Source organism: Erinaceus europaeus, chromosome 11 (assembly GCF_950295315.1).
Source record: "Erinaceus europaeus chromosome 11, mEriEur2.1, whole genome shotgun sequence".
In the NCBI taxonomy this organism is placed as follows: domain Eukaryota; kingdom Metazoa; phylum Chordata; class Mammalia; order Eulipotyphla; family Erinaceidae; genus Erinaceus; species Erinaceus europaeus.
Genome location: NC_080172.1, coordinates 47,538,780 through 47,563,562, shown reverse-complemented (window position 1 = coordinate 47,563,562; position 24,783 = coordinate 47,538,780). Strand labels below are relative to the sequence as shown.

At 43.9% G+C, this 24,783-nt stretch overlaps 2 protein-coding genes and 1 non-coding gene across 4 annotated transcripts; 2 read left to right on the top strand and 1 right to left on the bottom strand.

Moving 5' to 3' along the window:
* On the top strand, positions 1–10,649 carry RAB13 (RAB13, member RAS oncogene family). 2 transcript variants are annotated; one of them, XM_060201456.1, is made up of 8 exons: positions 1–250; positions 4,751–4,811; positions 6,651–6,735; positions 9,286–9,363; positions 9,477–9,566; positions 9,756–9,821; positions 9,908–9,961; positions 10,141–10,649. In XM_060201456.1, exons 1-8 carry the CDS (start codon positions 127–129, stop codon positions 10,216–10,218), a joined length of 636 nt encoding a protein of 211 aa, XP_060057439.1. In that variant the 5' UTR covers positions 1–126; the 3' UTR covers positions 10,219–10,649. The 2 variants fall into 2 exon arrangements, with proteins under 2 accessions (XP_060057439.1, XP_007525432.1); XM_007525370.3 differs by having other exon boundaries at positions 9–250; positions 6,675–6,735.
* A 9,079-nt stretch (positions 10,650–19,728) lies between these two features.
* Positions 19,729–19,835, top strand: LOC132541552 (U6 spliceosomal RNA). Its single transcript, XR_009552698.1, has one exon. It is a non-coding gene; the product is annotated as a U6 spliceosomal RNA (small nuclear RNA).
* Positions 19,836–23,437: 3,602 nt separating this feature from the next.
* LOC107522652 (large ribosomal subunit protein eL21-like) lies at positions 23,438–23,973 on the bottom strand. Its single transcript, XM_060200972.1, has one exon. It carries the CDS (start codon positions 23,930–23,932, stop codon positions 23,450–23,452), a length of 483 nt encoding a protein of 160 aa, XP_060056955.1. The 5' UTR covers positions 23,933–23,973; the 3' UTR covers positions 23,438–23,449.
* Positions 23,974–24,783: the final 810 nt, after the last annotated feature.

Here is a 24,783-nt window from a genome sequence, read left to right as displayed (position 1 = left end):
CGGGCGCTGGCCCTCCCCTCTCTCCCGGAGCCGGGCGGAGAGGAGGAAAACTTCTTCCTGGCCGGGCCCGGGCGCTGGCTGCCAGCCCCGCGATCCCGCCACCGTGCCGGGTCCCCCACGTCCGCCATGGCCAAAGCCTACGACCACCTTTTCAAGCTGCTGCTGATCGGGGACTCCGGGGTGGGCAAGACGTGTCTCATCATACGCTTTGCAGAGGACAACTTCAACAGCACTTACATCTCTACCATCGGTGAGCCCCCTCTGCCCACCCGCCCCCAGTTCCCCTCTGTCCCCGTCCTCGGGCTCCCAGATGACTGGTGGCCCCACTTTTCACTTTCCAGGGATTGAGTCTCCTCGTCTCCAGTCCCCAGCGCCGGTCTCTGTCCCCTCCCCCATGCCTGAGGGTGGCTGGTACCCAGACCTCCAGCTCCGCACTCCAGGTGCCAGTCTGCCAGCCCTCCTTATTTTGCTGCCACCTATCCCTTCCTCAAGTCCTGGAGCCCTTCTCCATTCCCCTCTCAGCTCCTTTCCCCGAACCCCCAGCCACCGAGAACTCCTGAGCCACTCTCTGGTGTTCCTATGTCCCCTGTCCCCAAGCCTGCGGGCCTGTCTGGGTCCAAGGCAGTCCCAGACTCTGCCCTGCCTCCCTGCCTCCCCTTCGCCTCTCCCCACACCCTACCCCTGAACTGAATAGCAACTTGGGGAGGTGAAATGGAGCAACCCGAGGACAGTTAGCCTGGTTGGGAAGGTGGGAGCAGGGAACTTTTGGGGTCTCTGAGTCAGCCTGGTGACTCAGCCTCCTCCCTAGTGCCCTGAGGAGTCTAGGGGGAGGGCCCAAGTTTCCACAAGAACTTTGTTTCCTCTCTCTTCTTCCCGCATCTTTCCTCATCTCCTCTGGCCTGGGAAATGAGACAAGGAGAGTCTCAAGACAATTCTGGTTAGAGAAGGGAAGGGGGAATTGTCCTTTTCCTAGCTGAGTCTCAAGAGGAATCTTGTTTTGCCTCAGACTTTGTTGGTTCTGAGTCTGACCCACTAGTTCACACAGACTGCCTTCTCACTCTTGACTCCACAGAACTAGAGGGTGGCTGCAGAAGCCAGAGTAGAGGGTTCTAAGAAAGCAGAAGGGCACAGGAACCCAAAATGGAATGCTTTGGAGGAAATATACTGAATTGAGAGAGTTTGCAGAGGGTCTAGCTAAGTGGACCCAAAGGCCTTAAGCTTCCCTGCAGATTTTCCATCTCCTTCTCCCCCAACCTCAAAAAAGCTATGCAATTTTTTTTCCCCACCAGGGTTATTGCTGGGCTCAGTGCCTGCACCATGAATCCACCACTCCTGGAGGCCACTTTTACCCCCTTTTTGTTGCCCTCGTTGTTGTAGCCTTGTTGTGGTTATTATTATTGCCATTGTTGATGTTGTTCGTTGTTGGCTAGGACAGAGAGAAATGGAGAGAGGAGGGGAAGACAGAGAGGGGGAGAGAAAGATAGACACCTGCAGACCTGCTTCACTGCCTGTGAAGCGACTCCCCTGCAGGTGGGGAGCCGGGGTCTTGAACAGGATCCTCATGCCGGTCCCTGCGCTTTGCTTAACCCACTGCACCACCACCCGACCCCCGCAATTTGTTTTTAGGAAAGTGCCTCAGTAAGTAGTAGAGGACTTGCATGCATGTAGTTCCAAGTTTGATGCAGAGGGGTACTCTGATCTCTCATAAAATTAATAGCTGCATCTTTTTGTTTGTTTTTTCACAGAGACAGAGAGAAATTGAGAGGGAAGGGAGAGAGAGGGAGGGAGAAAGACACCTGCAGCATTCCTTCACTGCCTGTGAGGCTTCCCCCCTGCAGGTGGGGATCAGGGGCTTGTACCCAGGTTCCTGTGTATGGTAATGTGTGTGCTCTACTGGGTACACTATCACTCAGCCCTATAACTGAATCTTTTAAAAAATATATATCCATAAAAATAAAAAAAATATATATATATATATCCAAAGGGAAGTCGGGCAGTAGCGCAGTCGGTTAAGCACAGGTGGCACAAAGCGCAGGGACCGGCGTGAGATCCCGTTCGAGCCCCCGGCTCCCCACCTGCAATGGAGTCGCTTCACAGAGGTCTGCAGGTGTCTCTCTTTCTCTCCCCCTCTCTGTCTTCCCCTCCTCTCTCCATTTCTCTCTTTCCTATCCAACAACAACGACATCAATAATAACTACAACAATAAAACAACATGGGCAACAAAAAGGAATAAATAAATAAATATTAAAAATTAAAAATAGGGGGTCGGGTGGTAGCGCAACGGGTTATTCGCACGTGGCGCAAAGCGCAAGGACCAGCTTAAGGATCCTGGTTCAAGTCCCTGGCTCCTCACCTGCAGAGGAGTCGCTTCACAAGCGGTAAAGCAGGTCTGCAGGTGTCTATCTTTCTCTCCCCTTCTCTGTCTTCCCCTCCTTTCTCCATTTCTCTCTGTCCTATCCGACAACTATGGCATCAATAACAACAACAATAACTACAACAACAATATAAACAACAAGGGCAACAAAAGGGAAAATAAATAAATAAATATAAAAAATTAAAAAAATATATATATATATACATATATCCAAAGCATTGAACTCCCAAGCATAAGGTTCTAAATTCAATCTGAGACATATCATGTGCTACAGTGATGTTATAGTTCTCTCTTTTCTCCTTCTTCCTCTCTCATTAATAAATAAATGCATCTTATAAAAAATATATATATCCAGTGGCCTGCATGGTGGTGCAGTGGATCAAACATTAGATTCTCAAGCATGAATTCCTGAGTTTGATCCCCAGCATTACAAATTACAGAGTGATACTCTCCCTCACCCCTGCCTCTCACTACTTAACAAATAAATAAATCTTTTTAAAAATATTTATTCCCTTTTGTTGCCCTTGTCGGTTTTTTTATTGTAGTTATTGATGTCTCATTGTTGGATAGGACAGAGAGAAATGGAGAGAGGAGGGGGAGACAGAGGGGGAGAGAAAGATAGACACCTGCAGACCTGCTTCACCATCTGTGAAGCAACTTCCCTGCAGGTGGGGAGCCAGGGTCTCGAACCGGGACCCTTATGCCGGTCGTTGTGCTTTGCACCACCTGCACTTAACCCGCTGAGCTTACAGCCTGACTCCCCAAATAAATAAATCTTAAAAAGAAACACACTGTGTCCTAGGAGGTAGTTCAGCAGGTTAGAACACAAGATGTGCATATATGAGGCCCTGTGTTTGATATCTGGCACTGCATGCTGGAATGGCACTCTAGCATAGAAATAAAAATTAAAAGTAAGAGGTTGGGAAGTGGTGCACTTAGTTGAGCACACATGTTAAAATGCACAAGGACATTAGGACCAGCATAAGGATACCGGATTGAGCCCCCAACTCCCCACCTGCAGGGGAGGGACGCTTCACAGGCAGTGAAGCAGGTCTACAGGTGTCTGTCTTTCTCCCCCCCCCCTTCTCTGTCTTCTCTCAATTTTTCTCTGTCCTATCCAACAGCAATAACAATAGCAACAACAAGGGCAACAAAAATGGGAAAATGACCTCTAGGACCAGTGGATTCCTAGTGCAGGCACCAAGCCCCAGTGATAACAATGAAGATGAAAAAAATGCATAAGGATCTGGGTTCTAGGCTCCAGTCCCCACTGCAGGGGGGAGCTCCACAAGCAGTGAAGCAGGGTGGCAGGTGTCTTTTTTCCTCTCTCTCTGTCTCCTTCTTCCCTCTCAACTTCACTCTGTCTCTATCCAATAAATACATAAATAAAATGTTAAAAAGTAAATCTTGGGTGGGAGTACATAACATAATGGTTATGCAGAGACTCTCATTCCTGTGGCTCCAAAGTCCCAGGTTCAATCCCCTGTGCCACCATAAACCAGAGCTGAGCAGGGTTCTGATAAAGGGAAAAAAAAAAAAGGGAGCTGAGTGGTGGTGCAGCGGGCAGGTTAAGCACAGGTGGCGCAAAGCACAAGGACCGGCTTAAGGATCCCAGTTTGAGTCCCTGTTCCCCACCTGCAGGGGAGTCACTTCACAGGTGGTGAAGCAGGACTCCAGGTGTCTATCTTTCTCTCCCCCTCTGTCTTCCCCTCCTCTCTCCATTTCTCTCTGTTCTATCCAACAACAACAACATCAATAACAACAATGATAATAACAATAATGACTATAAACAACAAGGGTAACAAAAGGGAATAAATAAATGAAGTTAAAAAAATAACTCTACTTATTTAAAAAAAAAAGTAGGGGTCAGGCGGTAGCACAATGGGTTAAGCGCAGGTGGCGTAAAGTGCAAGGACCAACTTAAGGATCCCAGTTGGAGCCCTGACTCCCCACCTGCAGGGGAGTCACTTCACAGGTGGTTAAGCAGGTCAGCAAGTGTCTATCTTTCTCTCCCCCTCTCTATCTTCCCCTTCTCTCTCCATTTCTCTCTGTCCTATCTAACAACGACGACATCAACAACAACTACAACAACAACAACAAAAAAAAAACAAGGGCAACAAAAAGGGAAAATAAATATAAAAAATAATTTAAAAAATAATAAAAATATAAATAAATAAAAGTAAATCAATGTAAAAACAATATGCTTATTATTAAAATCAGTTTTGAGAAAATTCTCAGAGTTTCACACTTGTAACAACATCAGTTCCCAAGTGCCTCCTCTGCAGAGTCCTGGCACCACCATTCCTGTCTCTCCGACACACTCCCCATATTCACACACATGGGTTTCACCGCCAGTGTACACTCTTTCACCCCCAGGAATTGACTTCAAGATCCGCACTGTGGACATAGAGGGAAAGAAGATCAAACTTCAAGTCTGGTGAGTAAAGCCCCAGGACCCTTAACCATACTTCCTCATTCTCTTCATTTCATCCAGCAGCCCTGTCCTCTGAAGTCTTCTGCTCTCTCTCCCATCCCCACCACTGACCCTTCTAGAACTTCTGATCCACTTTTGTCACCTCACTCAGATGTCCATCCATCTCTCTTCCTACCCATTTAGTTGCTACCAAGTTTTTTTGTAGCTTCCTGCCTCTCCCTGCCTCAAATTATTCTCTGAATTTGACAATAAGTACCCACTGAGCTTCTGGGTGGAAAGGGGCTCTAAGTAGTTAAATAGCAAGTCAGAATTAAAATTTGATTCAAAGTCTAGTGCTTTTTTAAAAAATATTTTATTTATTTTATTTCTGAGAGAGATGCAGAGAGAGAGAGACAAACACAGAGAGAAACACCAGAGCACTGCTCAGCTCTGGCTTATGGTGGTGCAAGGGATTGAACCTGGGACTTCAGAGCCTCAGGTATGAGAGCCTGTTTGCATAAAGCCATCATGCTATCTCCCCTGCCCATGCTCTTTCTAAATTTTGGAGAACTCAGACTGTTAAATGTAGAGGATTGACCTCATGATCACAGGAAGCTAGAGAGCCTGCAGGTGTTTAAGTGGTAGGAAGGTTAATGGAGGCACGATGCTATGCTATGACAGGTAAGAGCAGAATGTGATTTAGGTTCTGTGCGTTACCTGTCACCTGACCTTCATTGATTATAGCCTCTCCAAATTTGTTTCCTCATTTATAAAGTAGGGGCAATAAAATATACATCACAAGATACAGTGAAGATTAAATGATATAAGCATTGGTGAGATAACATATGGTTATGCAAAACGCCTTTCATGCCTGAGGTACCAAAGGTCCCAGATTCAATCCCTAGCACCACCATAAGGCAGAGCTGCATAGTGCTCTGGTAAGGGGGGAGAAAAAAGGAGGAGGGGAAGGAGAAGAAGAAAGAAAAGTTAAGTGACACATGCATCAGGGGTCAGGAGATAGCCTACTTGGTAGAGTGCATACTTGACCATGCACAAGGATCCAGGCTTACCGCTGATGCTGCATGGGTGGGAACACCACCAACCACCGATGGTACCAGGGGAGGCTCCATAGATGGGGGAGCAGTGCTTTACTATCTTTCTTTCTCTTTCCATCTGAAATAAAAAGAATGAAAAAGTTGCCCCTCAAGCAGTAGAAATGGGCATGTCTGAAGCCCTAGTGCTCTAAGTAACCAAGTAATTAATGAACAAGATTCAGTTGTTTCTTTGCCGCCACATTTTGTCAGTATTGGCCCAACTGTCTTGTATCCTTCTCCAGCTTCTGTTCCTTTGAGCCTCACCCCTTAAAAAAATTTTTTTTTCTTTTAATCTTTTATTTATTTATTAGACAGAGGCAGAGAAAAATTGAAAGGGGAGGGGAAGATAAAGAGGCAAAGGGACAGAGAGACATTTGCAGCCCTGCTTTACCACTCATGAAGCTTCCCCCTGCAGGTGGGGACCAGGGGCTTGAACCCAGGTCTTTGCACATTGTAATGTTTACGCTTAACCAAATGCGTGACTGCCTAGCCCCTAGCCTCACCTTTTGTAAAAGCTCAGTTCTGGGTTGAGGGATAGCTCAGAGTCCTAGCAGATAGGATTTGTATGCCCGAGTCCCCAGAGGTCACAGGCCAATCCTTAGTAGCACCATAAGCCAGAGCTGAGCAGTGTTCTGGTCTCTTTCTCACCTTGCTTCTCTCTCTGTCTCCGGTTCATAAAAATAAATAAATCTTTTTTATTTTCAAAATTGTTAAAATTTCAGTGGGGGGGAGGGGTATTCTTTTTGGAGAATCCTTCCCTCTATTCCAGCCCTGAAATATTCCACTTCTTCAGGGACACGGCTGGTCAAGAGCGATTCAAGACAATAACTACTGCCTATTACCGTGGAGCCATGGTAATGAAATTGGGTCTGGATGAGGGTGGAGCTTACGAGGCAGTGAGATGTAGGCTTGTGAGTATAGAGCCCTAAGGGTTAAAAAGTGGGGGCATGAAAACAAAAGTGGGGGCATGGGTAGGGGTAGATAGCATAATGGTTATGCAAACAGACTCTCATGCCTGAGGCTCCAAAGTCCCAGATTCAATCCCCTGCACCACCATAAGCCAGAGCTGAGCAGTGCTCTCGTAAAAAAAAAAAAAAAAATGGGGTGTACTACCACTGCTAAAACGAAGAAGAAAAAAAAATCTGCAGGGGCAGAAAGACAGCTTATTGAGTAGGGCATCTGCCTTGCCATGTTAGCAGCCACAGGTTCAAGTCCAGGCACCACATGAGAGTACAATGGCCCTGGGAGAAACTCTGCTGCTAGCCACAGTGTCTCTGTGTCTATCTGAATGAACAGAATGGTCTGGGAGCAGTGAAATCACATGTGCATGAGACCCTGACTCCACAGAAAGGAGGGGGAGAGGTTGTATGGCAGTAAGGCACAGGTACAACATCCCCTTTGCATGCATGAGGTCCAGGCTTCAACCCTTGGAAATGCAATAAAAATACTAACACAAGACTTCAAAAATAAATAAATAATGGGGCCGAGTAGTAACGCACCTGTTGAGTTCACATGGTACAGTGCACAAGGACCCGGGTTCAAGCCCCTGCTCTCCACCTGCAGGGGGAAAGCTTCATAAGTTGTAAAGTAATGCTCCAGGTGTTTCTTTTTCTCTCTCCCTCTCTAGCTCCCCCCTTCCCTCTAGATTTCTCTGTGTCTATCCAGTAAACAATAAATAAAAGAAAAGAAAGGATAAGGACTAAGAAAACAGAATAATGGAAAATTGGGCTGGTCACATAGCTCATTTCAATACTGCTGTGCCATGTGTGTGGCCCTGGTTTGAGCCCGGCCCACACAATTGGGGGAGCTTCGGTGCTATTTCCTTCTCTCCTCTCTGTCTCTATTTGGGAAAAGCTGTCCAGAGTGATGAAGCCCTGGCAGTGACCGCCACCACACACACAGACATCATCAATAGCAGAGCGGTGCTCTAATCTCTCTCACACATTTTTTAAAAAGTGGGGGTGGCCCAGTGAATGGAGTGTTGAACTATCAAATATGAGGCCCTGAGTTAGACCCCTAGCCTCTTTTTTTTAAATATTTATTGATTGATTGATTCCCTTTTGTTGCCCCCCCCCCTTTTTTTTTTTTAAAGAATTCATTTATTTATTCATGAGAAAGACAGGAGGAGAGAAAGAACCAGACGTCACTCTGGTACATGTGCTTCTGGGGATCGAACTCAGGACCTCATGGTTGAGAATCCAATGCTTTTTCCACTGCACCACTTCCCAGACCACGCCCTTGTTGTTTTATTGTTGTAGTTATTATTGTTGTTGTTGTTGTATAGGACAGAGAGAAATGGGAGAGAGGAAGGGAAGACAGAGAGGGGGAGAGAAAAATAGACACCTGCAGACCTGCTTCACCACTTGTGAAGCGACTCCCCTACAGGTGGGGAGCTGGGGGCTTAAACCAGGATCCTTACGCCAGTCCTTGCGCTTTGCACCACCTGCGCTTAACCCAACCACCACCCAACTCCCACCCCTAGCATCTTAAGTGCCAGAACAATGCTCTAGTGTGCACTCTCTCACTAATAATCTTTCTTTTATTACTTTTATTTATTTATTTATTTATTGGGTAGAGAAATCCACAAATCAAGAAGGAAAGAGGTAGGAGAGGAGAGAGAGACAGTGGTCTGGGTGGCGATGCAGAGGATGAAGCACTGGACTCATGTTAAGCAGGAATGAGGTCCCAGGTTCAATCCCTGGCAGCACACATGTACCGGGTTCTTCCTTTTTCTTTCTTTCTTTTTTTTTTTTTTTTTGCCTCCAGGATTAATGCTAGGGCTCAGGGCTGACACTACGAATCCATTGCTCCTGGTGGCCATTTTTTATTTTTACTAGATAGGACAGGGAGAAGAAGGGGGAGATAGAGAGGGAGAGAGACAAAGAGACACCTGCAGACCTGCTTCACCACTTATAAAGCATCCCCTCTGTAGGTGGGGAGTTGGGGACTCAAACCAGGATCCTTGCACTTCATATTATGTGTGCTTAATCTGGTTAGCTACTGCCTGGTTCCTTCTGGTTCTTTCTCTCTTTCCTCCTATCTTTCTCATAAATAAATAAATAAATAAAATATTTAAAAAGATAAAGAGAGAGAGAAAGGAAAAGAGAGACAGAGAGACACCTGCAGCCCTGCTTCACCACTCACAAAACTCTCCCCCTGCAGGTGGGGACAGGGGGCTTGAACCCAGGTCCTTGTGCATTGTATCATGTGCACTCAACCAGATGCACCACCACTCGGCCCCCCCTCATTAATAATCTTTACAAAGAAAAAAGAGTGGAGGTGGCCAAGTGTGGGTTACAGTGGGCCCTACTTGGCCGGGTGCTTAGACTAGCAGATGGATGGGCAGGTAGACTTACCTGGGGAGGATGGTCCAAGGCTCCACTGTGAACTTTGCCATCCCCCAGGGTATTATCCTAGTGTATGATATCACAGATGAGAAATCCTTTGAGAATATCCAGAACTGGATGAAAAGCATCAAAGAGGTGAGCACCTCACAGAAACAGAGGAACTGGGTATAACCTGGAGGATGAAGGGCTGTGGGGGTGTAAGTAAGAAAAGAATCCGGTTTCTACTGGTTCTACCATTTTGCTCCCAGAATGCCTCTGCTGGAGTGGAGCGCCTCTTGCTGGGGAACAAATGCGACATGGAAGCCAAGCGGAAGGTGCAGAGGGAACAAGCCGATAAGGTGAGGGCTGGACTGAGCAATGTTCTAGAATTGAGCTGGGGGCCTGTGAAATAGCTCACCTGAACAGTGCTCTGCTTTAACATATGCATTATTCAGGTTCAAGCCTGGCCTCCACTACAACTGAGGGAAGCTTTGGTGCTTTGGTCATTTTCACTCTCTCTCTCTCTCTCTGTGCCTCACTCCCTATAGTTGGCTCGGGAACATGGAATCCGGTTTTTTGAGACAAGTGCCAAATCCAGTACGAATGTGGATGAGGTGAGACACCCCATGCTCCACTGCCTGGGTCATACACTTATCTGGAAATCCCTCCAATCTGTCCTGAGTTCTTCTTCCCCCCTTAGGCTTTCAGTTCCCTGGCCAGGGACATCTTGCTCAAGTCAGGAAGCCGAAGATCGGTAAGTTGGTTCTGCTAATCTCAGTGCCACTGTCTGTGTGTGTATTGGGACTAAGGAGGGGAGCAGGCTTAAGATTCTCATGAGGGTGGGTCCCCTTCATGCGTTCTGGAACTTTCTACCCCAGCCAGTCATCCCCCCCACACACACACACACATACCTGTGTGTCCTTCTCTCTCCAGGGAAACAGCAACAAGCCTCCCATAACAGAGCTGAAAACTTCTGACAAGAAGAATGCCAGCAAGTGCTCCCTGGTCTGAGGCCCTCTTTCTGCCTCCCCATGCTAAGCCTGGAGATAGAGCCAGAGGGAAGCAGGGTCAAGGGGCTGGGCTGGGAGAAATGAAAAGGTGTGAAGGAAGAAAGGTGGGTAGAAGGTCGAAGAATGGGGAGAAAGCGGAGAAGGAAAAGGGAATGTGAGGAGAAAAAAGATGAAAAGGAGCTAGTTTAGAGAAGAAGAGGCAAGGAGAAGGAGAATTGAGTAAGTGAAGAAGGCAGGGGTAATGGCTGTGGGCCTCAAGCCGGCACTGGGTTTCCAGGACAAATATGAATGTAAATAATTGAGTGATTCTGTTACCAGATAAGGTTTTAGGGTCCGGTGAGAAGCTGTCACAGCACCACCCTCTGAATGTTGGATCTTTTCCTGTCACTTGGCATGGGTTTTCTTAGCATTAAAAGCCACCACTTGCACAAATGTCCCTGCTTTGGGTATTATTCTGGAATTGCGCTCTACTCAGGAACCTAGCTACTGTTTTGGCCAGGTGGTCAGTCTGCCTGAATCAAATGAGGTCCTATCGAGATCAGGGAGGGTGCTACAACTATCCCTTCCTCCCCTGTGGCACTGATGCAGACAGTAAGGAGCTTAGTGGCTGGCTTCTCCTGGGCAGAGTCTTGTGAATACAGGAGACTGGGGCCAGGTGGAGGTGCACTTGGTTGAGTGCACTTGTTACAATGCGCACATGTTCAAGCCCCTGCTCCCCACCTGCAGGGGGAAAGCTTTGCAAGTGGTGAAGCAGTGTTACGGTTGTCTCTCTGTCTCTCTCCCTTTCTATCACCCACTTCCCTCTCAATTTCTGGCTGTCTCTATCCAACAAACAAATAAAGATAGTTGTCTGGTGGTGGTGCAGTGGATAAAGCATTAGACTCTCAAGCATGAGGTCCTAAATTCAAGCCCTGGCACCAGGCACATGTACCAGAGTGATATCTGGTTCTTTCTTTCTCTCCTATCTTTCTCATGATAAGTAAATATATTAAATCTTTTTTAAAAGATTTTATTTATTTATTTATTTATTAATAAGAAAGATAGGAGAAGAGAAAAAGAACCAGACATCACTTTGGTACATGCAATGCTGGGGATAGAACTTGGGACCTCGGGAGTTGGGCGGTAGCGCAGCAGGTTAAGCGCAGGTGGCGCCAAACTCAAGGACTGGCAAAAGGATCCAGGTTTGAGGCCCCCCCCCCCCCCCCCCGGCTCCCCACCTGCAGGAGAGTCGCTTCACAGGCGGTGAAGCAGGTCTGCAGGTGTCTGTCTTTCTCTCCTCTTCTCTGTCTTCCCCTCCTCTCTCCATTTCTCTCTGTCCTATCCAACAACAATAATAACTACAACAATAAAACAAGGGCAACAAAAGGGGAATAAATAAATAAATAAATATAAAGTAAAAAAAATTAAAAAAGCACTTGGGACCTCATGCTTTAGAATCCAATGCTTTACCCACTGGACCACCTCCCAGACCACAATAAATGAAATCTTTAAAATAAATAAATATAAATAAAATACAGGAGACTCCAACAGGAGGACTTTTTCACAGGCTCAATGAGGGGAGTGACAGACCTAGACTCAAAAAAAGAATAGGACCTTGCACAGCAAAAGAAACCACCACCCAGGGAGTAGGGCGGCAGCGCAGCGGGTTAAGCGCACATGGTGCAAAGCACAAGGACCGGCATAAAGATCCCGGTTCGAGTCCCCAGCTCCCCACCTGCAGGGGAGTCACTTCACAATTGGTGAAGCAGGTCTGCAGGTGTCTATCTTTCTCTCCCCCTGTCTTCCCCTCCTCTCCATTTCTGTCTGTCCTATCCAACAATGACAACATAAACAACAACAATAATAACTACAACAATAAAACAACAAGGGCAACAAAAGGAAATAAATATTTTTTTAAATATATATATATATATATATATAAAGAAATCACCATCCAAACAAAGAGACCCCTCACAGAATGGGAGAAGATCTTTACATGCCATACATCAGACAAGAGCTTAATAACCAAAATATATAAAGAGCTTGCCATACTCAACAACAAGAAAACAAATGACCTTATCCAAAAATGGGGAGAGGACATGGACAGAATATTCGCCACAGAAGAAATCCAAAAGGCTGAGAAACACATGAAAAAATGCTCCAAGTCTTTGATTGTCAGAGAAATGCAAATAAAGACAACAATGAGATACCACTTCACTCCTGTGAGAATGTCATACATCAGAAAAGGTAGCAGCAACAAATGCTGGAGAGGTTGTGGGGTCAAAGGAACCCTCCTGCACTGCTGGTGGGAATGTAAATTGGTCCAACCTGTGTGGAGAACAGTCTAGAGAACCCTCAGAAAGCTAGAAGTAGACCTATCCTATGACCCTGCAATTCCCCTCCTGGGGATATATCCTAAGGAACCAAACTTACCCATACAAAAAGATTTGTTTGTACCTAATTTGTAATAGCCAAAACCTGGAAACAATTCAGATATCTAACAGCAGATGAGTGGCTGAGTAAGTTGTGTTATAGATATACAATGGAATACTAATCAGCTATTAAAATGGTGAATTCACCTGCTTCACTCCATCTTGGATGGAGCTTGAAGAAATCATGTTAAGTGAGATAAATCAGAAACAAAAGGATGAATACAGCATGATCTCACGCAGAGACAGAAGTTGAGAAACAAGATCAGAAGGGAAAACACTAAGCAGAACTTGGACAGGAGTTGGTGTACTGCACCAAAGTAAGACTCTGGGGTTGGGGGGAGGTATTCAGATCCTAGGTCATGATGGCAGAGGAGGCCCTAGTGGAGGTTGAATTGCTCTGTGGGAAACTGGGAAATGTTGCACATGTACAAACTATTATATTTTACTGTTGACTATAAACCATTAATTCCCCAATAAAAAAATTTTTTAAAGGGCTGGGGTAGATAGCATAACAGTTATGTAAAGATATTTTCATGCCTGAGGCTCCAAAACCCCAGGTTCAATCCCCACACCACCATAAACCAGAGCTGAGCAGTGCTCTGGTAAAAAAAAAAAAGGGGGGGGGGTCGTGTGGTAGCACAGGGAGTTAAGCACTCATAGTGTGAAAGGAGAGGACACAGGATCCTGATTAGAGCCTCCAGCTCCCCACCTGCAGGGGGATTGCTTCTCAGGTGGTGAAGCAGGTCTGCAAATGTCTAGCTTTCTCTCTCCCCTCTGTCTTCCCTTCCTCTCTTGATTTCTCTATGTCCTATCCAACAACAACAGCAATGGCAACATAACAAGGGCAACAAAATGGAAAAAATAACCTACAGGAGCAGTGAATTTGTAGTGCAGGCACAAAGCCCCAGCAATAACCCTGGAGGCAAAAAAAAAAAAAAAAAAAAGGAGCAGGAGAAGAGTATCTTTTTGGCCTGGGAGAAGATGCAGACTGCAAATTAGAAAAAGGGTGATTTTGGGAGTCCAGCGGTAGCACAGCGGGCTAAGCACAGGTGGTGCCAAGCGCAAGGACCAGAGTAAGGATGCCCGTTCGAGTCCCCGGCTCCCCACCTGCAGGGGAGTCGCTTCACAGGCAATGAAGCAGGTCTGCAGGTGTCTATCTTTCTCTCCCCCTCTCTATTTTCCCCTTCTCTCTCCATTTCTCTCTGTCCTATCTAAGAACAATGACATCAATAACAACAATAATAAAATAATAACTACAATAATAAAGCAAGGGCAACAAAAGGGAAAAGTAAATATTAAAAAAAGAAAAAGGGTGTTTTTAAAATGATGAATAATTTCCTTTTTTAAATTTTTAAAATTATTTTTATTTCTTTATTGGAGAATTAATGTTTTACATTCAACAGTAAATACAATAGTTTGTACATGCATAACATTCCCAAGTTTCCCATATAACAGTACAACCCCCACTAGGTCCTCTATCATCCTTCATGGACCTGTACTCTCCTCACCCACCAACCCGAGAGTCTTCTACTTTGGTGCGAGATGCCAATTCCATTTCAGGTTCTATTTGTGTTTTCTTTTCTGATCTTGTTTTTCAACTTCTGCCTGAGAGTGAGATCATCCCATATTCATCCTTCTGTTTCTGACTTATTTCACTCAACATGATTTTTTCAAGGTCCATCCAAGATCGGATGAAAACGGTGAAGTCACCATTTTTTACAGCTGAGTATTCCATTGTGTATATAGACCACAACTTGCTCAGCCCCAATTTCCTATCTTTGAAGACAGGGACTCAAGTCCACCTCTTGTGCATTCTGTCCTACTCTCACAAAAGCCTTCAAAATGAAGTGGTTTTTTTTTAATTTTTAATTGGTGATTATTAATGATTTATGATAAATACAGCTGTTGGTACAAGTATAAATTTTCTTAGTTTTCTGGAAAGCACCTTCACCACCAGCCTTGATCCTCTTCTACCATCTTTCATCAGGACTGAAACACACACAGATTTGGTATAATAAACCCAGTGCAAGTTCTGCTTTGTGTTTCCCTTTCTGTTCTTATTTCTCAACTTCTGTCCATGAGTGGGATCATCCCATAGTCATCCTTCTCCTTCTCTTTCTGGCTTATCTCATTTAGCATGATTCCTTCAAGCTCCATCCAAGATAAGGTGAAGAAGGTGAATTCATCATTCTTAATAGCTGAGTATAGTATTCCATTGTGTATATAGACCACAACTTACTCAGGCACTCACTTGTTTTTGGACATCTGGGTTGCTTCCAGGTTTGGGCTATTACAAATTTTCCTGCTATAACTATAGGTATACACAAATCTTTTTGGATGGATGTAGTCTACAATCTTTTTTACCAGAACACTACTCAGTTCTGATTTATGCTATTTTGGGGAGATTGAATTTAGGGCTGTGGAGGCTTGGACATGATTTTTTTTTTTTTTTTGATTCCAGGGTTATCGCTGGGGCTAGGTGCCTGTACTACAAATCTACTGTTCCTGGAGACCTTTCTTTCCCCCTCCCCATTTTGTTATTGTTGTTGGATAGGACAGAAGGAAATAAAGGAGGGGAAGATGGGGGGGGGAGAAAGGCACCTTCAGACCTGCTCCACCGCTTAGTGACCCCCCTGGAGGTGGAAAGACAAGGACTCCAACTGGGATCCTTGCACCAGTCCCTGCACTTTGTACTATGTGCACTTAGCCCCAGTGAGCCACCACCTGACGCCCAAATTTTTTATTTATTTGTTTTTTTGGCATAACTATAACACCTTACTTTCTGCTTTTCTTTCTTTTTTTCTTTCTTTCTTTCTCTCTCTTTTTTTTTTCTTCCAGGGTTATTGCTGGAGCTCAGTGCCTGCACCATGGATCCACTGCTCCTGGAGGCCATTTTTTCCCCCTTTTGTTGCCCTTGTTGTTGTAGCCTTGTTGTGGTTATTATTGTTATTGTTGATGTCGTTCATTGTTGGATAGGACAGAGAGAAATGGAGAGAGGAGGGGAAGACAGAGAGGGGGAGAGAAAGACAGACACCCGCAGACCTGCTTCACTGCCGGTGAAGCGACTGTCCTGCAGGTAGGGAGCCGGGGGCTCCAACCTGGATCCTTAAGCGGGTCCTTGGGCCACGTGCATTTAACCCTCTGCGCTAACGCCCGACCCCCCCCCACTCTGCTTTTCTCTTTTCTTTTTTAAAGGCTCTTTGCATTCTTTTTTTATTTTAACTTTTTAAATTTTTTCTTAAATCTTTATTTATCTATTGGATAGAGACATTCAGAAATCATGAGGGAAGGGGGTGATAGAGAAAGCGAGAGACAGAGAGACACCTGCAGCCCTGCTTCACCACTCAACAAAGCTTTCCCCATGCAGGTGGGGATAGGGGTTTGAACCCGGTCCTTGCACATTGCAACATGTGCACTCAGCCAGGTGCACCACCACTGGACCCTATTTTAACTTTTTTTTAAACTTTAAAAAAATTTGTCTTTATTGGATAGAGACACTCAGAAATCACAAGGGAAGGGGAGGTAGAGAGGAAGAGAGACAGAGACACCTGCAGCACTGCTTTACCACTCACAAAGCCTTCTCCCTATAGGTGGAGACTGGGTACTCGAACGTGGGTTTTTTAAATTCTGTTTTTAATTATCTTTATTTATTTATTGGATAGAGACAGCCAGAAATAGAGATGGAAGAAGGTGGTAGAAAGGGAGAGAGACAGATGACCATGGAAGAAACTGCCAGGGGATGAAATGCTGCACGTCTGTTTCGATGGGGAATGTCAGCCACCGGAATTCCGCTTTTCTGTAGAGAGTAAGCTTTGGAGTCTGTGAATCTGTTTCTTCAGGTCGTGCCAGGTCACATCATTGGTTTCCAAGGGTGTGTTGTAGTCATTCCATCTTGTGGGTAATGTCAGAGAACAGGGGTCCAAATGGATTTCCAGGAATTCCATTTGAGTAGATGCTTTTTCATGTGAAGACTTGACAGCTGAAATTCACTTACTTGTCAAACAAAACTTGTAGCAGATTAGAAGTTTACTATAATTGATAACTCCATTATAATTGGAAGTCCTTTCTAGTATGATTTTAAGGTTGTTTAAACAGTTTAAACTCAATAAAATGTGGAAAGGTAAACAGAAGAACCACGGTTAGAAGCCTCAAGCATGAGAATCATTAACATAATCATTGCACTATCTGCCCCGCCCATAACTCATACCGTTTTCAGGATTAAACATTTCAGATTTATGCCAAGACGTAAAAAAAGAAATCAAAGGAGGAAAAAACAATTTTTTGGATTGTTTCTGGATGTCTCTAGAAATCATGGCTGCGTCCAGCATTTTTTTTTAAGTCAATGTCAAACAAAAATTCAGTCATTCAAATCACACAACTTGAACCAGATCATTCCAGATCTCACCATGTAGCATCATGAGTCCCCGGAGGGTGTCCTAGTCCAAAAAACTCCTGGAATTCCATTTAGGGTGCTTCTGACTGTTCCTGCTGGATTGCTTCAGTCACCCATTTTTAAAAGCGTCTTCCCATCGAAGAAAGAATCGAACTGACACTTTGAACTGACACTTCCACTGGACTTACTGGTACACCTCTTGGACACTTTACACAACTTTACAGCAGTTTCCCTTTACGCTGCTGGGTTTCTCAAAGACTGACTGCAGCCAGCTGCCTTGGGACTTTATAGGCCATGTTCCCTTGCCTGCAGGCTCTGCTCTCAGAGGTAGGAAACCCCCCTCCTTACTAGGTCATGCCCACAGAGACAGGAAACGCCCTTTGAGGCAAGAAATGCCCACAGAGGCATGAAGCGCCCCCAGAGGCAATAGATGCCCCCAGAGGCAAAAAATGCTTTTTCGCCTGCTAGGCCGTGCTCTTTGAGGCAGGAAATGCCCCCCTCAGGCCTCCCTTTGGCATCACACTGGTTCTTGCCGCTCTCCTATTTTGTTCCTCCATGTGGTATGCCAGTTCTTTTGAAAATGCCTGTATGATAAAGGTTTCTGTTCACCCCACACTCCTGATACTATGGCCATTAGTTAAAAAGAAAGGGGGAATTATTGGTATGCTTCTTATTCTGTAATAGCCAAAACCTGGAAGCAACCCAGATGTCCAACAACAGATGAGTGGCTGAGTAAGCTGTGATATATATATATATATATATATATATATGTCAGCTATTTAAAAAGGTGATTTCACCATTTTCACCCCATCTTGGATGGAGCTTGAAGGAATCATGCTAAGTGAGTTAAGTCAGAAACAAAAGGATGAAACAAAAGGATGAATATGGGATGATCTCACTCTCAAGCAGAAGTTGAAAAACAAGATCAGAAGAGAAAACACAAGTAGAACCTGAACTGGAATTAGCGTATTGCACCAAAGTAAAAGACTTTGGGGTGGGTGGCGGGGGGTTGGGTGGGGGGGGTGAGAATACAGGTCCAAAAAGAATGACAGAGGACCTATTGGGGTTGTATTGTTATATGGAAAACTGGGAAATGTTATGCATGTACAAACTATTGTTATTTACTGTCGAATGTAAAACATTAATTTCTCAATAAAGAAATTTAAGTGGTCTGGGAGGTGGCACAGTGGATAAGGCATCAGACTCTCAAGCATGAGGTCCTAGTTCAATCCCCGGCAGCACATGTACCAGAGTGATGTCTGGTTCTCCCTCTCTCTCCTCCTCCTATCTTTCTCATTAATAAATAAATAAAATCTTCGGGAGTCAGGTGGTAGCACAGCAGGTTACGTGCACAGGGCGCAAAGCACAAGGACCGGCAGAAGGATCCCGGTTCGAGCCCCCACTCCCCACCTGCAGGGCAGTCACTTCACAGGCGGTGAAGCAGGTCTGCGTGGTGTCTGTCATTCTCTTCCCCCTCTGTCTTCCCCTCCTCTCTCCATTTCTCTCTGTCCTATCCAACAATGATGACATCAACAATAATAACTACAACAATAAAAAAAGAGCAACATAAAATATTTTTTAAAAATTAAAAAAAGAAAAGAAAAGAAAAACAAGATCAGAAGGGAAAACACTAAGCAGAACTTGGACTGGAGTTAGTATATTGCACCAAAGTAAAAGACTGGGATGGGATTGGGGGATTCAGGTCCTGAATTATGATGGCAGAGAAGGACATAGTGGGAGTTTAATTGTTAAGTGGAAAACTGGGAAATGTTACACATGTAACATTTATACAAACTACTGTATTTTAGTGTCAACTGCAAACCATTAATCCTGCAATAAAGAGATAAAAAACAGGGGCCGGGTGGTGGTGCACCTGGTTGAGTGCACATGTTACAGTGCGCAAAGACCTGGGTTCGAGGGCTGCAGGTGTTTCTCTGTCTTTCTCCCTCCCTACCACCCCTTCCCTCTCAATATCTGACTGTCTCTATCCAAATAAATAAATAAAGATAATTAAAAATTTTTAAAAAGAACAAGTAATTCAATATACTTTTTTAAAAAGAGATAAAAATAACTATATAGGTCCAGGAACTGGTGCAGTGATAAAGTATCAGACTCTCAAGCAGGAGGTCCTGAGTTCAATCCCTGGCAGCACATGTGCCAGAGTGATGTCTGGTTCTTTCTCTTTCCTCCTATCTTTCTCAGTAATAAATAAAATCTTTTAAAAAATAAAATTAAAATAACTGTATCTTTCTTTAAGTTGTTTTTATTATCTTTATTTATTTACTGGGTAGAGAAAGCCAGAAATTGAGAGGAAGAGGGGAGATAGAGAGGAAGAGAAAAGAGAGACACCTGCAAACCTGCTTTACCACTTGCAAAGCTTTCCCCCTGCAGGTGGGAACTGGGGGCTTGATCCCGGCTCTTTGTGCACTGTAATATGTGTGAGACGAACGTGATAACCACTACACTACAGAAACCAGTTTGCACTATGGAAACCGGTTGCACTGTAATATGTGCGCTCAACCAGGTGTGCCACCACCTGGCCCCAACTATATCTTGTATACTAACAAGAGCCATTGCTTCCGGTCTCCGGGGTCTAAGATTATAGGTGATTTACTATTTCCAAAAAAGTTATTATTACAAATGCACTAACAATTTAAGCTCAGTGTTAAAAATTCCATCAGTTTACTTATTTGAAAAATTAAGTGCTTTGCTCTCTTCAGCAGCACATTTACTAAAATTGGAACGATACAGAGAAGATTGGCATGGCACCTGCTCAAAGATGACAGACAAATTTGTGAAGCATTCCATATTTTTACATGTGGCGGGGGGTGGTGGTGGTGGTGGATAGATTTAATATCTCAAGTTCCCTAACTGCCTAGACTGTAGCATTAAGCACAATATTAGCTTTTGGTAATATTTATCTTAGATTTGCAAAATGATCAAACTCTGATAAGGGGATTAATTGTTCATGGGTGTCTAAAAATGTATCTGAAAATATAGCTCTGCAACTATCTAAATCAACTATAGCTTTAGGCCAGATAGGTCAAGACCTTTGACCTTGTAGGTATTTAAAATACAAAGAGGTTCAGATACCACTAAGAGGGTTTAAAGCATAGTGAAGTCAACTATATTAATATAGATACTAAACCCCCAACTAACCTAGTTATAATAATTAGTTATTGATATTTTAACTCTCTCTAAGACTATAAAAACCCCTTGCATCCTCTTTAAGACCCGCATTTCTCCAAGTCCTGGTACCTCTAGGATATGCCCATACTTCTTGAAATTCCTTCTCTATGATTCCTTACCGCTATACCAACTTTGTCAACTTCAGCCAAATTGCTGTTTGTGTTGTCATCCCACATTATGCTGCCGTTGAAATTCTACTGTGGTCTGTAGCCTGAGATACCAGCCTGAGAAGTCAACCTCACAACTCTTCAAATCTAGTGAGACCTTTCCTAACACATGGGACTACCTACATCCATGTTAGATGGCATGTCATTTAACTAAGTAACAGATACTAGACTAGGCTAGAGTTTAGGGTACTGGATACAGGTGTACATGTATTCATAAACAAGGGGTAATCATATAATTCAAAGTCAAAGTGCTCAATAATATGTCTAAAGAAAGCATCATAAATTTTGTAATTGATTTGATTTAGACCAAATTAGCAGGAAAGCCTAGTAGAAAGGCCCAAAGAAGACAGATCTCCAAAAATCTAACTCTGGTTAGGCTCAACAAATGGTACTCAATGCCTAAACAACTGAGAGAAAATCTAAGATCGTCAGATAAAGAGAGGACTACAAAAGTTGGATAATGGCAAGAGACTGGCCCACTTAATAATGGCCTGTTTGGTCAATATCACACCACCTGATCATCTGGAGCCCTAGTTAGGGAATCCTTGGATTCCCATTCAGATATGATGGGAATTGACCTTTAAAGGGTCCCTCTCTCCATTACCATTGGTCGCCTCCATAAGGAACAATGTCTTGTGGGCCCTCCCAGGACCTTGGCTCTACCATTAAGCAACGACGATAGGGATCCTTTGTTGAGCCTAAACATAGTTAGGTTTTTGGGGATCTGTCTTCTTTGGGCCTTTCTGCTAGGCTTTCCTGCTAATTTGGTCTAAATCCAATCAATTATAGAATTTATGATCCTCCTCCTAAGGGAGGCTGAGGGTATCCTGCCCTGCCACTTGAAAAAAACTGGTCCTGAAATGAGTGCATCCTGCAATGTTCCTTAGATGTGACCATGAGTTATATGCTCAGACCAATAGGGTTTTAGAGGTTATACAGGCTCTGGAACTAAATATAAATATTTACATGTGGGCCCTGGAGCAGGTGAATGGAGGTAAATAGTTAATTTTAGCCACAGAATTTTTTAAAAATAAGAATATAAGAATAAATAATCCAACTTTCTAGCCCTTTTCTCTACTCTGACACCATTCTCTTAGACAATATTCTTAACCAACCGCAGCCTAGCTACCAAACTCAAGCAAAACTACTATAGTTGTATGCCCCCAGGAACACACCTAAAACACACTCCTAGCTTTCTTCTACCCTAAAATCCCTAATATCATCTGCTCTGATCCTACTTTTTGGTTCCTGTTCATTAACCATCTTGTCTCAACTTGCCACCCTCCAGATACCAAATTACAGATGCTTTTGTGACCCCAGCCCGACTTCTCTGGGCAGACAACCTCACCAATGTGACCTGGATCCTCACATCTCCAGAGCTCTGGTCCACTAGGGAAAAATAGAAACAGGCTGGGAGTATGGATCGCCCTGTCAACACCCATGCTCAGTGGAGAAGTAGCTACAGAAGTCAGAACTCTTACCATCTGCTCCCCATAAACAACCTTGATCCATACTCCCAGCAGGGGAGAAGTGATAGGATGAAGATAAAAGGTCTCTGCACTCCAGCTCCATCAGCACCTAGAGAGAGAGAGAGAGAGAGAAGGAAAAGGAGAGGGACATTTGGGAGGTAACTATGACCTTATGAGTGGCTTAGAGGGGAAGAGGGGATTGAATTAGAAAAAGAAGGGGAAACTGTGTATAAATGTGGACAGATATGGTCCAGGAGGTGTCACAGTGGCTAAGGCACTGGACTCTCAAGCATGAGGTCCTGAGTTCAATCCCCGGCAGCACATGTACCAGAGTGATGTTTGGTTCTTACTTTCTCTCTTATCTTTCTCATAAATAAATAAATAAATAACATTTTTTTTAAATGTGGACAGATAGTTGTAGAGAAGATGGTTGGCCCATGTCTACAACTTTAGGGGAACTGTGGTGGATTGCAGTGGGGAGAGTGAAGATTTAGAACTCTGGTAGTGGGAATGGTGTGGATTCAAACCCCTGTCGACATGTAATTCTGTAATATAAACAAAAAATAAAAATTAAAAAAAGAAAAATTAAATGCTTAGATTGAAGCAATATGTACTCAGAACTGAAGTCTACGCATTAAAAAGTTTGAGACATTAAATCCATTTTCCCGGGGCTAGGCGGTGGTGCACCTGGTTAAGCGCACACATAATGTGTGCATTAGTGCATAAGTATCCAGTTCAAGCCCCTGGCCTCCACTTGCAGGGGGAAAGCTTCATGAGTGGTGAAGCAGGGCTGCAGGTGTCTCTCTATCTCTCTATCTTTCTTATCCCTTGTAATTTCTCTTTATCTCTAGCCAATAATAAAAAATAAGTAAAATTAAAGATTAAAAAAGAAGCTTTAAAATAAAAAATAGGGAGTCGAATGGTAGCACAAGGGTTAAGCGCACATGACTCAAAGTGCAAGGACCAGCATAAGGATCCCGGTTTGAGTCCCCGGCTCCCCACCTGCAGGGGAGTCACTTCACAGACGGTGAAGCAGGTCTGCAGGTGTCTATCTTTCTCTCCTCCTCTCTGTCTTCCCCTCCTCTCTCCATTTCTCTCTGTCCTAGCCAACAATGACAACATCAATAACAACAATAATAACTACAACAATAAAACAACAAGAGCAACAAAAGGGAATAAATAAATATTTTAAAAACTAAATCAATTTCTCCTCATATTGACTAAATAGTGATTTATAATATAATTTAATAGAAGTATATGTTAACACCATTCCCACCACCCAAGGTGTGTGTCCCTACTCCCACCCCACTATAGTGGAGCTGAAGATGTACCCTTCCCTCCACCCCAGAGTTTGTTTTTACTTTGGTGAAAATTTTTTTTTCCTTTAGGGTTATCAATAGAGCTCAGTGCTTGCACTACGAATCTCCTGCTTCTGGTGGCCATTTTTTCATTTTCTTTGTTTTTTACCTCCAGGGTTATCACTGGGGCTTGGTCCCAGCATTATGAATCCATTGCTCCTGGCGGCCTTTCTATTTTATTTATTTTTAATTGTTCCTTAAACTTTTTTTTATAGTTTTGATATTTTATTAAGTTTTTATATTGATCATGCCATGAATTCATAGGGAATGGGTTCCAGCAGCTCTGGTTCCTTTCCATTGGTTCTCACAAAGTGTGCTTCTCTGGGTGGAGCAGGCTGGCGCTTCAGTTGAACCCAAGTCCCCTTCTCTTTGGCTTCCTTTTTTTTCTGATCATTTTCCTTCACACGTTTCAAGAAGCTGTCTCTGCTCTTAGAGTGCTTAATATGCTCAATATGAACATTAATTCTCTTGGCAAGAATCTTGCCCTTTACTTGTTTGTTTACAACAATGCCAACAGCATGCTGGGTAACATTGTAGACTCTTCCAGTTTTGCCATGGTAACATTTGTGGGGCATTCCTTTTTGAACAGTGCCCATTCCCTTTATATCTACAATATCACCTTTCTTATAGATCCGCATATATGTGGCCAAAGGAACAACTCCATGTTTTCTAAAAGGCCTAGAGAACATACAGCGTGTTCCTCTCCTTTTTCCCTTTGTGTTAGTCATTTTGGCGATTTACTGGCAGATGGCTGCTCCGTCCTTAAACTTTTAAATTCTCTTTATTTATTTGATAGAAACAGCCAGAAATGGAGAGGAAGGGGAGATAGAGAGGGAGAGAGACAGAGAGACAACTGCAGCACTGTCTCACCACTTTTGAAGCTTTCCTCCTGTAGATGGGGGCTGGAGGCTTGAATCCAGGTCCTTAGGCATTGTAACATGTGCGCCCAACTAGGTGCACCACCATATGGCCCCCTACAGTGGCCTTTCCATTTTATTGGATAGAACAGAGAGAAATTGAGAGGGAGGGGAAATAGAGAGGGAGAAAGAAAGACACCTGCAGGGAGTCGGGCAGTACCGCAGTTGGTTAAGCACACGGTGTAAGGATCCCGGTTTGAGCTCCTGGCTCCCCACCTGCAGGGAAGTCGCTTCACAGGCAGTGAAGCAGGTCTGTAGGTGTCTATCTTTCTCTCCCCCTTCTCTGTCTTCCCCTCCTCTCTCCATTTCTCTCTGTCCTATCTAACAATGACATCAATAACAACAACAATAATAACTACTACAACAATAAAAAACAATAAGGGCAACAAAAGGGAAAATAAATAAGTATAAAAACATTTTTTAATTTATTTAAAAAATTGCATGTACAAACTATTGTATTTACTGTTGAATGTAAAACATTAATCCCCCAATAATTAAATTTAAAAAAAGAAAAAATTTGAAGGGTAGCATAATGGTTATACAAAAACAACAAACAAACAAACAAAAAAACCTTTCCCCACTTTCTGCACCCCATAAAGAATTTTGGTCCATACTCTCAGAGGATAAAGAATAAGGAACCTTCCAACTGAGATGGAATATGG

What these genes read in the sequence shown, in the direction of transcription:
- RAB13 (XM_060201456.1), top strand. Translation starts at nt 127, where the DNA reads ATGGCCAAAGCCTACGACCACCTTTTCAAGCTGCTGCTGATCGGGGAC. An exon ending in AGAGGGAACAAGCCGATAAG is followed by an intron (nt 9,567 to 9,755) that starts GTGAGGGCTGGA and finishes CACTCCCTATAG; the next exon opens with TTGGCTCGGGAACATGGAAT. An exon ending in CCAGTACGAATGTGGATGAG is followed by an intron (nt 9,822 to 9,907) that starts GTGAGACACCCC and finishes TTCCCCCCTTAG; the next exon opens with GCTTTCAGTTCCCTGGCCAG.
- LOC107522652 (XM_060200972.1), bottom strand. Translation starts at nt 23,932, where the DNA reads ATGACTAACACAAAGGGAAAAAGGAGAGGAACACGCTGTATGTTCTCT.